General features: G+C 42.3%; 1 protein-coding gene across 2 annotated transcripts in view; it reads left to right on the forward strand.

The window, feature by feature from the left end:
* Window positions 1-16,555, forward strand: part of LOC103179401 (FYVE, RhoGEF and PH domain-containing protein 4) — a 46,433-nt gene that overhangs the window by 16,949 nt on the left and 12,929 nt on the right. Inside the window, exons 3-8 of one of the 2 annotated variants that reach the window (XM_007894677.2) lie at window positions 4,624-4,801; window positions 7,033-7,540; window positions 9,843-9,932; window positions 11,890-12,038; window positions 14,877-15,033; window positions 15,892-16,030. In XM_007894677.2, coding sequence (XP_007892868.1) covers window positions 4,719-4,801; window positions 7,033-7,540; window positions 9,843-9,932; window positions 11,890-12,038; window positions 14,877-15,033; window positions 15,892-16,030 — 1,126 coding nt within the window. In that variant the 5' untranslated portion in view covers window positions 4,624-4,718. Of the gene's footprint in view, window positions 1-4,399; window positions 4,802-7,032; window positions 7,541-9,842; window positions 9,933-11,889; window positions 12,039-14,876; window positions 15,034-15,891; window positions 16,031-16,555 lie in introns of those variants that run through there. The other variant, XM_042335591.1, reaches the window with a different exon arrangement.

The following is a 16,555-nucleotide window of genomic DNA, read 5'->3' on the forward strand; positions in this document are numbered from 1 at the left end:
CGGTCAGCTCATTTGATTATACAAACTAGAAACTGCTTCAACAGCTGACAGGCAGCACGTGAACCTGCAGAGAAACTGAGAACTGTTATCGCGTGGTGTGTACGCGGTGTTAAGCCTGCAGAAAGAACCATGCAGATGGGGCAGTTGTGCTACCTGAGTGAGAAAAAGTGGAATATCCTTTGGGCAACTGAGCTGAGGAGCTCAGTTGGATTAAAAATAAGCATAAGAGATTCAGCTCAATGAGATTTGCTTTAAAACTACACACATTGAAGTTGTTAGGAGAATTTGTCATTTTAACTCCAACATTCCTTCAAAAGTTTATTCTCTTCCTACAAGGAAACCTTTGTTCCCCTCTCCCTCTCCTCCCCATACAAATGTACATAAACTCTCCTTGTGATGGAGCATTTTGTCTCCCTCCCTCTCATTTGCCTGCGATCTGCAGAGGTGAAGGCAATGACTCATTACTGCACAGAAATGCAGTTAGACAGACCTGAAAAATCCTACTCCGTGGGGATTTCTGCCTGGGCAAAATTCCCTGCCGAAACCTGCATGTCGAAAATCAATCCCAGAAATCTGCTGCTTTTTTGACAGAGGTTTAAACGAATTGTGCAGTGTTTCCAAAATGTTAGCGTTGCAGTGAAAACCTGGCTCAGGATATTCTGCTATTCAAAACCATTCATGTTCTGTGTGTGTGTGTGTGCAACAGTATCAATGTGTGTGTGTCTGTGTACTGCAGGGTGTATGTCTGTGTGTACTACAATGTGTGTATATACGTGTACTACTGTATGTGTCTGTGTGCATTATGGGTGCATTGTACAGTGTGTGTATGCATGTACTAATGTGTGCATTGTGGGGGCATTGTACTGTGTGTGTGTCTCCTACAGTGTTATGTTATAATAATAATCTTTGCATTTGATATAGCGCCTTGTCATGTCTTCGAGACAACTCAAAGCACTTCACAGAATATAATATAAGTGTTGCTGACTGAATTGACTGTATATTTTGTGGGCAAAACAAGGTAGCCGATTGCGCATAGCAGTGTCCCACAAACAGTCATGGATTGAAGTGACCAATTTTTTTAAAAAGGAATTATTACCCCCGGTAATCCACTAACAACTTCCTAATCACTGATAGGTAAACAGGGGTGTGTGGAGTAAGGAAACTTTTCGCTTTGCTGGGAATTGAACCCAGGTCTCTCACTTGTGAGGCGAGTGCTCTAACCACTGAGCTACAAATCTCTGTTTAACACAATCTTTTCTCAGTACTGCTCTCCGGTAATTCTGAATCATGCTCAATGAGGGAGTTGACTGGATCTCTGTCTCAAAACGTGGAATGGAATGGATCCATGTTAGTGTCTGGCATCTGTGTCATTCACTGACCCTCTCCCCACAACCCATGGCCTGGCAGAAACTGGAAGTTCAGCATGTCTTGCTGTGAAGTCATGCACTTCTTTAAAACTAACCATGGCAGCAACTCCTGGTCAGTTACTCAGGTACTGTTGCTGACTGCAATGAATGAAAGCTATTTAATGGCAGAGGAGAGCGGGGCGTAGAGAGAAATGGTGATGTCATAGAGTCACAGTAGAGGAAATCCAGTAGCTTACAAAAGAGAAATTCTCACTCTGTAGAAATTACCCAGAGTTAGAGTGTAAATGAGCACAGTGAAGGAGTGTATGTGTTGGTGGGGGAAGGAAATCATCATTGGCTCAGCAGAAATGGGTGGAATGGAAAATGGCTACAATTCACCCTCAAACCCATGTTAGCAATAGGGTAATGTATTGGCAACGGAAATGACTCTTTCATAGATTCCACTGGTGTGTTTGTACACAAGTCCAAGTAGCAGCTTCCAGCTGAGCAACCCCCAGGTCCTTCGAATATAACCAGGAATGTGAATGCATGTAATGGAAACAGATTTGGCAGATTGGGAACATTTGTCTGATTCTAGTTAATGTCATCACATGGCATTTAGATGATTTCTAACCACAAAGGGATTTGGAGTGTGAAGTAAAGGATTGTACATTAAGACACTTTTTCATAATATATAATGCAATTTATTAACACCTTCACTTGATTAAAAGTGCTTTGAGCGGAGCAATGAAACAGTCAAAGAACAGCATCTTAGATAAAACATCCAAGGCAGCAAGACAGGAGGCCATTAAAAACAGAGTTACTAGACTGGTTTAACAAGAAGGGTGATAGACCACAGGAAATTCTACTCACCTAAAAATGGCTTGATTCTATAAAGGAAAGTGATAGCATTGATATCGGGAAAGGATGAAACCAAATTGGCTTTGGCTCTTTTCAAAATCTCTCATGACCTTGGAGCAGTCGATTCTGATGTTGGGAAGAACCGCTATGAAATCTGAAATAAAATCACAAAATCTGAAGTTAAAAGAAAACAAATTGTTTGAAATGTTCATCAGGTCCATCAGCGTCAGAAAGAGAAAAAGGAATTCATGTTTCAGGCTAGAAACCTTACATTTGAGAAGCTGTTTGTGCTGTGCTGGGTGCATATAATTATTAGTCAATGTGAGTGAGGTGGAGAAAACTGCCATGGCTTTTACACTGGAAAAGTTTAAATAATAGTAATCCTTGCACACAAAACCACAATATCCTTGATCTGACGACTCAAGATGGCAAGTTTTACTGCTGAGGTGATCTTGCTTAGCTCACTGATATCTCTACAGTGCCAGCAGGTATACAGTGATTCCTGTTTCTGGATGAGCCATTTCTGTATGTTTTCATACTACTCAAACATCAAGTAGAGCCTTCTTAATGGAATGACTCCAAGCTATTGAAATTGCAATGCCAATCCACAATTGCTAAACATTAAAATCTTATCACTTACCCTTCGCACTGTAATTGTCCAAATTGGAAAGCGGAAGAAACCATTTTTTAAAAGTAATTTGAATTGACTTTTAAAAAATGACCTTTACAAGCTGTTTTTTCAGTCTGTGGAAAGGTAGCAAAATTATGATTGATGTGACTGTATCGTGGCCCATTTCTGAGATCTGGAAGAGCACGTGGGGGTGAGGAAAATGCAAGTATATTGGCGGACCTCTGCGACACAGTAACAGGCAAAGGCATCAAAGAATTAATTCTTTCAGATCCCCTTCTCCATCAACAAGCTCACCTTTTTCAGCATCTCCTCACAAACTATATACTTGTCCTTCCAAGAGTATAACAGCTCCAAAAAGAATCTTACCAGCTCCATCACAAAGATGACTTTCTTCAACCAACCAACTCCTGTCGTCAAACAATAGATTCCTGTCTTCAATCCAGAGGTTTCTGTCTTCAACTGAGAGCTTTCCATATCCAACCAGGAGATTTTCTTCTTCAACCAAGAGATTACCTTCTTGTTTCAAGAGATTGTCTTCTTTGAATTGAAATTCAAAAAATGAAGATGAAATCAGGTTATCTGGTTATCAGGTTATTATAAATTACCTTCTTTGAATGAGGAAGGTATTACATAGATTGTTTTTCTACTTCCTCTTGCGTAGTTTGTTTTTCTACTTCCTCTTATCTCACTCTGATCATGTACTCAAACATCTTCTATTATTATGGAAGTTTAAACTTTTTCCTATCACCAACATCATTTTTCTGCAGTTCTGAGGTATACATAAGAGTGAGCCAAAGACCACAGGAGTGACACAGAGCCAGTTATTTTTTCAATCTTTTTCTGACATTTTACAATGTGGAATCACAAAAAAGAGACTCAAAAAAGAGTAACAGGAAGAGAGATTCGAGTGGATGATGGTGGATTGGATGCTAAGAAAATTGCACTAAGAGAGCTAGGAATAAGGTCTAGGAAAGGCACCAGTCTTCACATCTTTAGTAACGTCTCTTGCAAAAAGCGAGAGTTCAGCTGGGGAGAGAGCAGAAGCTTGGGTGACCAGGACTACATAAAATGGGAATGTTCCTGACTGTGGGACATCTATTAGGGAATTCCATTAGCTGAAGAAGGCTATGTGGTTTAATCTCATTGTTGGTGCTGGTGTTGTGCATTGATGATTCAAATAGCTTGTATTTGCATGAAACATTTGAATAAGTAAAGCAGAGAGGTGAGATCTGCTGCTGGCAATGACCATCACTCTACACATCTTGCCCAACAAGTTATTTTGGATCTGTTTTTCTACTTGTTTTTCGCCAGGACTCAGAGCAGCTGAAATGGTCACTAGGGTCAAGGATTCATTAAACTCAGTTCCTGTTAACCCTGTAAGCCAAAGCCCTAAAAGGTAGGGTGGTCCTAGCTGGACAAGCAATTGGAAGCTTGCCAGACAAGGCTCTCAATGGTAAGTTATATGGTTTTAGCTGGTTAAACACCAGCAGTATTCCAATGCACACTCTGGAGTCCCCAAGTACTTGCCAACCAACACCTAATGCTCTCTGGAATTTGGTAAGAGGGTGCATTTCTCCAGGGAGAGTATGGATTCCATTCCTGACACACAGAATTTTTATGTGTAGGTAGCATACAAATGTGGATTTCTCATTCTGTTTTGGATGCTCTTAAATACAGTGATAGGTTTCCACATAAGTCGGACAACAAAAAAATCTGTTTCTTCTTTGTCGAACTGTAGCAAGTGTCAGATCCTCCAAGTCATTCTTGTTGTGCTTTATCTCTTAGTGCCTCGAAAGCCTTTCTGTCTCCAGCAGACAAACACACGAGAGCAGCCAAGCCAAGCTTCTGAGAGCAAGGTTTCGCCCCGGGAGAAAGCAAGGATGGAAGCCCCCGCGCCGCTCAGCTCCTGCAAGGAGAAAGCAAGCAAAGTGTCTGCACTGATCAATCGCTTTGAGGAAACCAGGTAATATCACCTGCAAACAAACAGCGAACAACAACAGGTAATATTGCCTGTAAACAAACAGCAAACAACAACAGGTAACATCGCCTGTAAATAAACAGCAAACAATAACAGTAACATCGCCTGTAAACAAACAGCAAACAACAACAGGTAATATCGCCTGTAAAGCATATTCACAGCAAGCTTTAGAAACTAAATTGGTTAAGGATGAATGGTTTTACCACCAGCTCAGAGCTTGTTAGTGACGTAGGTTGATACAATTTAACCGAAGGAAACAATAAAAAACGCCACTTGTAAAATTCATATCACAATGGCATTGAGTTGTGGTTAAGGAGGGCTCAGAATGATCAGGGAAATTTGCATGATAAAGGCAATAAGTTCAAAACAGAACTTCACCATTTCTATTGGTATCTCTCAAACCACACTCATGCTCAGGAAACCAGCAGTTCTGCAGTTCTGTCTCTTACAGATATTTTCTAATTCAACAAGGAATTTAAGGGATAATGAGCAAGTGTGGGTTCTTTCTCTCACTGATTCATCCACCTGAACTGGTGATCTGTGAATGGGGAATCTGTCTTGCCTTTCTGTTTATCTGCTGTTCTTTAATTCCATGATATAGTGCAAACCAATGTGTTTTGTGCATATGTGAAGTGCTGTGTATGTATATGTGTGAATGCAGCTTTCCGGGTGCCTCAGTTGGTAACACAGTGCTTAGTGAGTCAGAGAACTGGAAGCTCCTATGTGCAATCTCTGTTATTTTCAGGTATTGCAAAAGCTAGGACACAAGTTAACATCAGCCTCTCTGGGCCAGGGATGGAATTTCTGCCCCCCTGCTATAAAATTCCTGAAAAAAATTAAAAATAGAAAATAAAATGCTTGTTGGAGGAGAAGGGGTTTCTTCCCCCCCCCCCCCCTCCCAATCCTGTCTCTGACCCTCTTAGATAGAGACAAATGCATAGTCTCATCCACTGTGGCAGCACCTTCATATCATGTCAGTCTCTTGCTTGAGCAAAAACATTTTATACCTCTCAACACATCAATAATGTATAGCCAAACCAGATCATGGTTCAGTAACACAGGCAAACCAGCGTTATGTTGAGTTGCATTCTACACTGAATATTCAGAGCTATGCAGCTCCGTGTCCTGATTTATTTACACTATCCAGAATTTAATAATAATCCTTGCATTTGATACAGCGCCTTTCAAGTCAGGATGAGTTCTCAAAGCGCTTCACAGGATTTACTGGGAAGTGGAGTGACTGTGTATTTGTGGGTGAACTCAGCAGCCAATTTGTGCACAGCAATGTCCCACAAACAGCCATGACGTGAATGACCAATTTTATATGGGGATTGTTGGCCAAGACACTGATGTTTAACATCCACCTGAACAGGCCAAGGCCACCTCATACAAAGTTCAGCACCTTCAACTCCACCCCACCTCCCCAGCACTGCATTAGAGTGCCAGCTTAGAGCATGTGAGATTAGGTTCCAATGTAGGGCTTGAACCCACAACCTTGGGTCCCAGAGGCGAGAGTGCAACCACTGAGCCAGGCTGACACACTGGCTGGCTGACTTTGGCAGACTGCTGTTACAATTAGTTCATCACAATTAATCGCATGCACTTCAGTTCCAGTTCTCGGGACAGCCTGGCTCATTGTCTACTGAGTGCAGAACTGAAGTGAGCAGTGTCTTAGCATGTCAGGCAGCTCTCTACACCCAACAGCTTCTCACCCTGTGAGAGCCACCTGCTACAAGCCCAGCTGTTGGAGCTGCAAATGATCAGCCCGGCTGTGTTTCTACACAAGCTGCCTGGGGGAGGAACACTCTGAATAAGGAAATAGGTATTTTAGAGAACTTTGTTTCATTGGTACGCAAAGACATTTCATTGTCTTAAAAAAAAGTTATTTAAAACTGTGGGTGGGGAGCAAACTCTTATCACAGCTATGCAGAATTGAGCTCAGATGTCCCATGTTCTGTCGTGAGGCTGCCTTTGTCCGTGTGTTGTGTGCTGTGGAAATGGTGCATTCAGCCTCTTGAGACTCCATCTTCTGCTTGACTGCATGTGGTGCATTTAGGTTTTCTTTTTACAGCTTTCTCAGAAAGCAGGAAAAACACGGCTTGTGTGTGCGTGTGTGTGTGTCTGTATGTGTATTCAGCTTGCAATCTGCGAGCATGCAGATCAATGCTGGTTTTCTATTGTGAGGAGAGATTAACCATGTTTTCATCTCTTGACAGTCTGGCAAACGTTGATGAAGTGAAGAGGGACGCTCCAAGTGGGTCAAGTTCTTCTCGAAACTGTATGAGGTCATTGAAAGCTCACCCTCCCCAGTCAGAGCTCCTGTCAGAGCACCCGATTCTCCAGCACACAGAAACTGCAGCCTCCAAGCATGTCGCCCAAACCAGCGCAAACCCAAAACCGCACTCCACCAACGGGCTGATCACACCGCTCTCAATGGACCGCCAGCAAAAGAGCAACACAGATGCCGGAGTCTCTGAAGTGGATTCATTCACAGAGAGCAGTAGGCCAAACGGGAAGGCTGAGCCCACTACCTCAGACCTGCCGCTGTCCAGAAAACTACAGAGTTTAAGCGAGGATGAACCCGGCGAAGATCAGAGCTCGAACAAGCACGGCTCAAATTCTGCTGTCGAGCAGGTGGCAGATGTATCAAGCTTCCTGGAGAAAGCTCCAAATGAAGGGGTTAAAGATAAGGAAGATGAACGAGAAATGCCTGCAGAAAGGAAGGTGAGTGTTCTTTCAGGACACGACTGCCGAGGCACTCCTGTTAAATTCACAACATGAGAACAAAAGAGTGGATGGAAGTGTTTCATAAACAGTCTGGTGTTACCAGTGTGTTACTGTGTGTGATGCACAGTATGTTTGTGTGACGTGTGTGTATGTATGTGTTTGTCTGTGGTGCATGTGTGTGTTTATTGTACTACTTTCTATCTTTTTCAAAAATTAAAAAATTATGTAATTTTGTATTATACAACTGACAAATTACACTTGATAATGCTTTGATCTGCCTTTAGAAACTCCAGTTTCTAAACACAGTGTTTTTAAAATCCATGTTGACCTGCGTCAACAAAGTGCTTTCGACCGGGACTGTCCATAGAATGGGTAGGACGGTTGATCAACAAGAGGCCAGTCTTTCGAATAAGGCTCAGCACCCAAGGGACATTTCTACATTCCTTGTGCGTTTTAAATCCATTACTTACACCAGCTACAGACTAAGACTTCAGGAACACATATAGCACCTCGCTTGCTGGAACCTAACTGCAATCTGCTCCTTTTTATGTTTTACTCTCGACTGTGATAGTTTTTAGTGGCAGTTTAACTGCCAGTTTACTGTAGCAGAAACATTGCAACATTCATGACAGTTAGCAATGCTCAAGGATGTGCTGCTCTGACTGATCGTTTGCCTGGCAGAAGCTACTTCTTTTTATTTAATATGCCACAATTCACAGTCTTCAGAATTAAAATCAACACAGAAATCTCTGGAAATGCACAGCAGAGCAGTCAGTTTGTGAAAGTCCACAGCTCAACTGGATGAGATGAGCTGGGAGTGAGCAATAAGTTGCATTTATATCACTGTTTTTAGTAAAACAATATCTGATGTTCTTGACTGATGTATTGGTGGACACTACTGAGAGGAAGGAGAGATTAAACTATTTAAAGGGCAATGGTAGGATCAAATAGATATATGTTTGCGATGATTTTGAAGGCCAGATGGAATGTTTTGTAAGGCAGTGAATTTGGAAGAGTGTGTACTGAGAACAGGGACACTGAGGCAGAAGAGACAGGGTGGACTAGAGAGTGTTGAGTAAGATTGCAGGGTTGGTTAACTTCAGAGACTGTGTCGTCCCCAGAGAAATAAGAGATGACATGCTCTCCAAACAAAATAAGTCGGACTTGTACTTTGTTATAGTTTACACAGGGTACAGATCCACATGATATAAATGTTACAAACCCGACTGATCCTCAAAGGGAGAAAATCTGATTTACTGTGAGATTGTACTTGTGATGTGCAAATTGAACTTTGCAGATTATATGTTCCTCTGATTTTGCGCTCATCTGATGAGAACAAACAACCTTGCATGAAGGTGCAATTTTAATTAGGATTTCACAGTCATTTAAATCTACTAATCCTGCACACATTTACAGCATGGCCATATTACTGCAACAACATGCAAGAACCTCATACGAGCCAAGGATTTATTGCTGCATCTGTCAGCTAATGTGAAGGGGGATGTGGGGGAAGAGAACTGACCAGATGAGAGACCAGGTTTTTTGGTTTACCTCCAAAAAACAGTCACTCCACTCCTGTGAAGCTTTGAGACACCTTCCCAACGTGAAAGGTGCTGTCTCAAATGCAATGATTATTATAATTACCCTATAATATGGCAAATGTGGTCAACCTAACTGAGGCACATTATACTCGTCAAAGTGCTACCCACCCTACAATGACGAGGGAATACAATCAGGGATGTCGGAAGAGGAGGAGATGCAGGGACCCATAAGGAAACATGTGCAGATCATTTGGGCTTTATAAGATTGGGCACTGCAATGAGTATTGCACCTTTGATGTGTGCTGTTATCAATTAACGGAGCTTGCCGAAAGCTACATGTCTTGAACATTTTAAAATGATGTAAACAAACCACTCCTTTAAAAATAATTAAAGCAATTATTGTGATGCGCCCACCCCTTTAGGAAAATAACAGTCCTCATGCCTGGAAAGACATTTGCCCTTTCAGTCCTCTCTCCACACCCAATTTTTGTGCTGAAAGCGTTGACACACACACCGGGTATTGTTTCACAGGGAGCGGAGAGCCTTGGTATCTCGCCCAAGTGGTTCTTGTCTTTGCCTGACCCTGGACTGTGAGTGGGAGGGAAATGCTGACCAATTCTATCTCTATCCTTAGACAAGAATAACAACTTGCATTTATATAACACCCTTCACGCGGGGTAGGGTCCCAGAGCCTACTGTTCATCCTGTACATCAGTCAGTTATTGCAGCTTCACCTAAGCACCTTCTTTTCTTTGCAGGAGACGAATGAGGACAAATTGTACAAGATTGCGAATGAGCTTTTGCTAACTGAAAAGGCGTACGTTAGCAGACTTCACCTCTTGGACAAGGTTAGTGAGACATTCATTAACCCCCTCCTCCTTTCTTCCCTTGGATTTTAACCATTGCAACTCTAGTGGTTATATTGGGGTCTAGCCCTGCGGTGACTATGTGTACATCCCAGGATGTAAACAGCCTCTCCAAGGAATCCCATGTAGACCGTGCAGAGTCCAGAGACTTTGGATTGTAAATCGGATCTCAATGGATACAACCACTGGAGCACCTTTTAGACCCCGATGGTTTGTTTGGAAGTAAAGGATTTTGATATTCTGGGACTCCACTTTGGTGGTTTTGGAAGAGATTGTCAGCAACTTTAAAAAGTGTTTGGTGGTCAAAGGAATTTGAAGCAGAATCAGTGTGTGGTAGTTTATTGTGCATGGACTGTGGAAGGAGTGTTGTGATTTTATGCTTTCCGACTAGAGACCGTAAGAGGTGGGTAATGGACAGAGGTAAAGGAGAGAGGATAAAGGCAGAGGTGGGGTCTTTCAAAACACATTGCAAGCACACATACACATATAATTTTTAGAGCACTGTTAGGAGGGGAGCAACTAGCAGTTGCCTAGTATAACATTGCAAAAGGAGTGGTATGTTATTTGGCAGATCTTCAGAGGGAAAAACTGACAAGGACAGTGAGGAGAAAGTCTTCAGTGCAGAAATGTATTAAATGCAATACATTTCCTAAACTCTAACCTTTTAATGCAATATTTATTAAAATATTCTTTCCTTGTTTCATGGCAAAAGCAGCGCAAGAAGTCTTTGGCAAAGAGGAAATGGATTCCGCAGGTCACGGCTGCCTTCAATTACTAATAATGTTGAGTGCACAAATAGGAGATGATTCTGTACATATAAGTGATAGGAGGTTGTTTACACTGATGATCTGTTGGATTTCTTGGTTATGTCGCTCAATGGAGTCCTGTAGCTCAGTGGTTAGAGCACTCGCTTTGCAAGCGAGAGACCTGAGTTCAATTCCAGGCAGGGCGAAACCTTGGGCAAGTTTCCTTACTCCACACACCTAATAATAATCCCTCCAAACCCAAAAAAAACAATAATAAATTGGTCATTTTCAATCTACGACTGTTTGTGGGACATTGCTGTGCGCAATTGGCTGCCGCGTTCGCCCACAAATATACAGTCAATTCACTTTACAGTGTGTTCTGTGAAGCGCTTTGGGACGTCCTCCCGACGTGAAAAGCGCTATATCAAATGCAAGGATTATTATTATAATGAGGCAGTGCATAAATGTTGTGAAATGAGACAAAAGATAGACCTAACGGAAAGCTGTCTGAATTCTCTCCACTTGACACAAGAGGATAAATTGTTCCTCCAAAGGACAGTGTGCTTCCCCTACTGAATACGTGTTTCACACAGCTATACTCATCATGTTTTCTCTGTGGGGTAGGGGCGAGTGGCTAAGATCAAGGTCAATTGAATATGGATTCTAGGGGCAGTGACCGTAGAACCTTCCGTAAGACATAGAGTGAGACGTCCCTCTTACTCTGAGTGCAGTGGCTCTGACGTGCTGCTTTGTGTGGTCTGTGTGGTCTGACTGGAGAGAATGGGTTTGAATGTCGCCTTGTACTCACCATGAAACAACTTTTTTTGTTCATAGAAACAGTAGACAATTTCTTAAATACCAAAATAAATTTAAGATTTGTAACAGATAAATTGTTGAAATCCCACATTTGCCATTTCAGCACTCAGTGCAACAAAGTAGCTCTAAACCCCAGCTTGTTTCTAACCTCTTTAACTAATTCCTTTCAAGATATTTTACATTTAAAAGAACCTTTGGGTTGCTAGTGACCAGTGCAGGCCCTTGCCCGTCAATGGTGAAAACTAAAAACACCCGTTTTATGGTGTGGTTGGATGTTGCTAAAGATGAATGTTTGTATTATTCTGTGTGCAAACAGAATTATTTTATAACAAATTACAAGTGCTGAAATTGCTATTTAATTTGATCTTTGGTTGCAGGTTTTCTATTTAAAACTGATGGAGGAAGCTAACAGCAAGACCTCCTTCCCTGCTGAGGTGGTGAATAAAATCTTCTCCAACATCAGCTCCATCTACACCTTCCACAGCCAGTTTGTGCTGCCAGAGCTGGAAACACGCATGAATCTGTGGTGAGTCATTTGTCATTTGTCTCATTCAATGTGTGTTGAGAACTGATTCAACTTCCACCTACTGTATCAACAATGTTAAAGACCCTCTTGATGTCTGAAAATATTCACTTTGAATAATTTACTCGAAAAAATTACCCTTCATTGAATGTGTTCTGCAGGAAAACCATCCAGTTGATTTTTAAGTGCTTCCAACGCCTTGGGACGTTCTCCCGACGTGAAAGGCGCTGCACAAATGTAATCTTGTTATTGTTGTTCTCCTGCTTCTATTTCTTGAAGTGCTGTTAGCTTTTATTTCAGAACTGAGCATCTTTTTTGTCACAAAGACATTTCCTTACTGTGTGTTACTGAGCAAGCAGAAAACTGGAAACTCCTGTCGATAATATTGTTGCTTATTTTCATTCAGTATGGTTTTAGTTAAGCTGAGTGTTTATTTATAACACTGGACTGCTACCAATAGTTCCATAACTCATTCATTTTACTTTTATGTGTTATATTAACAGCCTCTTGATAGGATGCATTTGTGTTATTTAAATGGTACCTTGTATGCTATAACAGCTGTGTGTTTGAACGGTAAGTTACACATCCGGAATCCCACAGTGGCCCACATTTAGAAATTGCAAATATGACCAGTTCTTTGATCCAACTTATTACTAATGACACCAAGCATGGGCTTTATGTATGTGTAGAGCGTGGCACAAGTCAGCACTACAATTGAGGGTTGAGCTGACGCCAATAAGTGCTGATGCAATATGGTGCTAGCCTTGTCTATTGCCGTAGAATTGTAGCAAAACGAAGTGCATTTGCCAAATTCGTTGTTTGTGAAAGATGTTATGTAAGACCGTGTTGTAGTCCGTACGCTGAATTTTACTGTCTTTATAAAAAACACTTTTCCTAGTAACCTTGCTCCCAGCTTCTGATCAATTCTCCATCAAAATAATAATAATCCTGGCATTTGATACAACACTTCACAGAATATACTATAAAGTGGATTGACTGTTTATTTTGTGGGCGAAAAGTGGCAGTCAATTGCACACAGCGGTATCCTGCAAACAGTTGTCGAGTGAGTTACCAAATTATTTGTTTATTAATGTTCCTGAGTAAATGGAAACTGTTTATTTTCCCTGGTCATTGTCAGAAACAAAATCAAGCCCAGATCGGAATGCAATTGTACTGATGTTGGCTGAATAAAAAAAGGCCACTTACAGCCTTTCCTCTTGAGCGTGATTCACACGACTGTGGAGAGAGGACTGAACCAGCACAGTGTCGAGGCATTGCCTCAGGATGAACATATTTTAAATGGCCAGCAGGCTCTGTGGTATCTGGGAGGCCTGCAAGAATTTCCTCAATAAACGTCTGTGTGATATTTCTTCTCTTTGGGAGACACATTTTTCGTGAATGGGTTCATGCAATATCTTTACTGTGAATATGAGAATAATAGACTGTTGGCAAAGGTCACAAGGTGTGAATCTGATGAAAGGGTAATTGCTTTCAATGGCTGAGATCAATGACAATTAGCCTTTGGTCAAAGTCATTCCGGTATTCAGTTTCTCACCAACATCTGCCATGTTCAGACGTGTTTTTATATCACTTGTGCTTCTCTTTGTCCCCTTCACATAGAGTGTGTGGCAGACCTCAGTGGCTTCCACAGCAGAGCAGCAATGATGTACCAAACGTTATTAATAATAAAATCAATAAAAGGAAATGCTCTGACGGCTTGAATTGTTTTGAAATCAGTCAGAGACGATGCTTGTTATGTGTTAATCCCATTAATTCAGCAATAACAACAAAATTACATTTGTAAAGCACCTTTCATGTCGGGAGGACGTCCCAAGGCGCTGAACAGTCGGGGATCAGGATCTGAGCGTGGAGGGTGGGAGGGCAGGGTTGGGATGAGGGAGGGCAGAGAGGTAGGAGGGTGGCTGGAGGAACGGTCGAAAAGGAAGGTTTTGAGTTGTGCCTTGAAGGAGGCAAGGGAAGGAGCAAGGCGAAGAGATTGTGGGATAGAATTCCAAAGGGTGGGGGCAGAGAGGCTGAAAGCCGGGCGGGTCGGGCGGGAGACATGGAGCAGGCCGAAGCTTACTGAACAGAGGGAGCGGACAGGTTGATAGGGGGTTAGCAGGTCAGAGAGGTAGGAGGGGGCAAGGCAGTGGAGGGCCTTGAAAATGAGGACGAGGATTTTGAATTCGATCCTCTGAAGGATGGGGAGCCAGTGGAACCGGGCGAGGGTGGGGCCGATGTGGTCACAGTCTCCAGAGTTAAAGAACCCTGAGATCTGAATTCTCCATTTCTCAGCATATCAGTTGTAACATTGGAAAGTCTCCCTCAGAGTTATTTGTTGTTTCAAGGACTTGACGTTTAAAGATGGTGGTCACCCTTGCGACTCAGAGAATGACAGGTGGTTTATTAAATAACCTTTCTTGTGTATTATAACTCAGTGATTTTATCCAGGTTCCTCTCTGGGTCCTCAATAGCATGCCTCATGCTATGCCCTGGAGACACTGATATCACTGACAGGCAGCCTGATACAGCTCCAGAACCAGCAGTACATAGATTTACATAGCTTGTACAGCATGGAAACAGGCTATTCGGCTCAACTCATCCGTCCCACCACTTACTTCCTCCTAAACCCTTCTATTCCCTTCTCCCTCACGTGTATTGTATTCAAACACATTTTGGCGCAATATGGCCTTAATATTTTTCTCTTTTCCCTTCAGACCTGAATTGTGGCATGGATGAGATCTAAACTCACACTTTGTGGTGCGAGCCTCAGCCAAGGCTTTGTGCTGTAGTTTTGAAGGAATGTTTTCTATAACCATGTTATGATGTGTCTCCTTGCAGGAATACAACACCACAGATTGGGGACATCCTCCAGAAACTGGCCCCATTTCTGAAGATGTATGGCGAGTACGTGAGGAACTTTGAAAAAGCCATGGAGCTGGTGAAGACCTGGATGGACAGGTCACTGCAGTTCAAAGCCATTGTGGAGGACATTCAGGTAAGCAGAGAGCCACGGCGACAGGTATGACAGCCTCTCCTGGAATGTCAAACTCACTGCTTTTTATAAGGAGAAAAAATGTTCTATTGGATATATGCCTCACCAGAAGCAGGTTTTATTATGTGTTGAAGCTGGTTTCCATATGCGCAAATTGGTTGTCGCATTTGCCCACAAAAGGCACAGTGACTCCACTTTACAGAATAACCTGTGAAGCGCTTTAGGAGGTCCTCCTGACGTGATGCACAATAATACTAAATGTAAGGATGATTATTATATTCTGTATGGCCTCTGTTCACACATACAATCTCACTGATACGAGGTGTGACCGAGTCTCAGATGCTGAGAAATGAAGAATTCAGATCTCAGGGTTCTTTAACTCCGGAGACAATGACGTAGTGCTTCCAAATCCTTCATTTTCATTACTCGGTTCATCCTTCCTCTTGCGTTTTGCACAATGTGACCCTTTGTTACTGCACATAGATTTAGAAATCCTCACTATACAACAAATAACATGCAATGCCCTAATGTACATAGCAGTTAGTTGAATGGAATAACATGTCTGTTGTATGAAAGAATTGCTGATAGTTTTGATGGCTGGGAATGTGTTATACCCTAGTAACACATGGCTGTTGATATATCAAGGATACTGAGAGATTTGACAAACTATTATCTCTGCTGTCTGTGGTGTGATCCATGATCGGTTGGATTAATCAGTGTGAATGAATAAATGATGTAGCAGTGTTTAACACTGAGCATTTAATGCTGTATTTCTGGACTTGTGTTTGGCCCTGTGTCATGTTACCCGGTAAGCACCAGCACTCGGTATGTATGTGTGATGATGTTTTGTGCGTTCCTCAGAAACAAGAGGCGTGTGGGAACCTTACACTGCAGCACCACATGCTGGAGCCCATCCAGAGAGTCCCTCGCTACGAGCTACTCCTCAAAGATTACTTGAAGAAACTGCCACAGGACTCTTCAGACAGAAAGGACACAGAGAGTAAGGGAGACCTCTGAATGAATTTAAAACCTGGCTATCACAAGTGGTCAGGTGTTGATCTGATTTAATGGTCAGAAAAGACATTTGCGTATTTGTGCAAAATTTAATATGGAAATCGTAAGCAATTTTATATTTAAAGAAGTTGCTCTTCACACACAATTTTTCAACGAGGATGATTGCACTAGTTTAGGAAGAGGTACAATGGAGCAACTCTGTAACTGCATGGCTTGCAGATTGGGCAGGTTAGATTGGAAATAAAATGGCAAATGTAGAAGAATAGGTAAGACAGAAAGGCTGATTCCACTCATTCAATTGCTTCTGCGTGAAGGGCAGTGCTGCAGGCAGCTTGGGTTGGGTGCAGCTCTCTCCACCAGACTCACTGCTCCATCTTGTGGCCTGGTCAAAGTTGTGCACATGAGACTAGTTGATGAGGGAGTGCCAGGCCGGCAATGTTCAAAGTCTTTGGTTTGGAAAGCAGGAAATTGTCACTTTGCAAGTGAGAGTGTTATCACTGGGGCTTCTACC

The sequence above is a fragment of the Callorhinchus milii genome, unplaced genomic scaffold, assembly GCF_018977255.1.
Source record: "Callorhinchus milii isolate IMCB2004 unplaced genomic scaffold, IMCB_Cmil_1.0 Scaffold5, whole genome shotgun sequence".
Lineage (NCBI taxonomy): Eukaryota > Metazoa > Chordata > Chondrichthyes > Chimaeriformes > Callorhinchidae > Callorhinchus > Callorhinchus milii.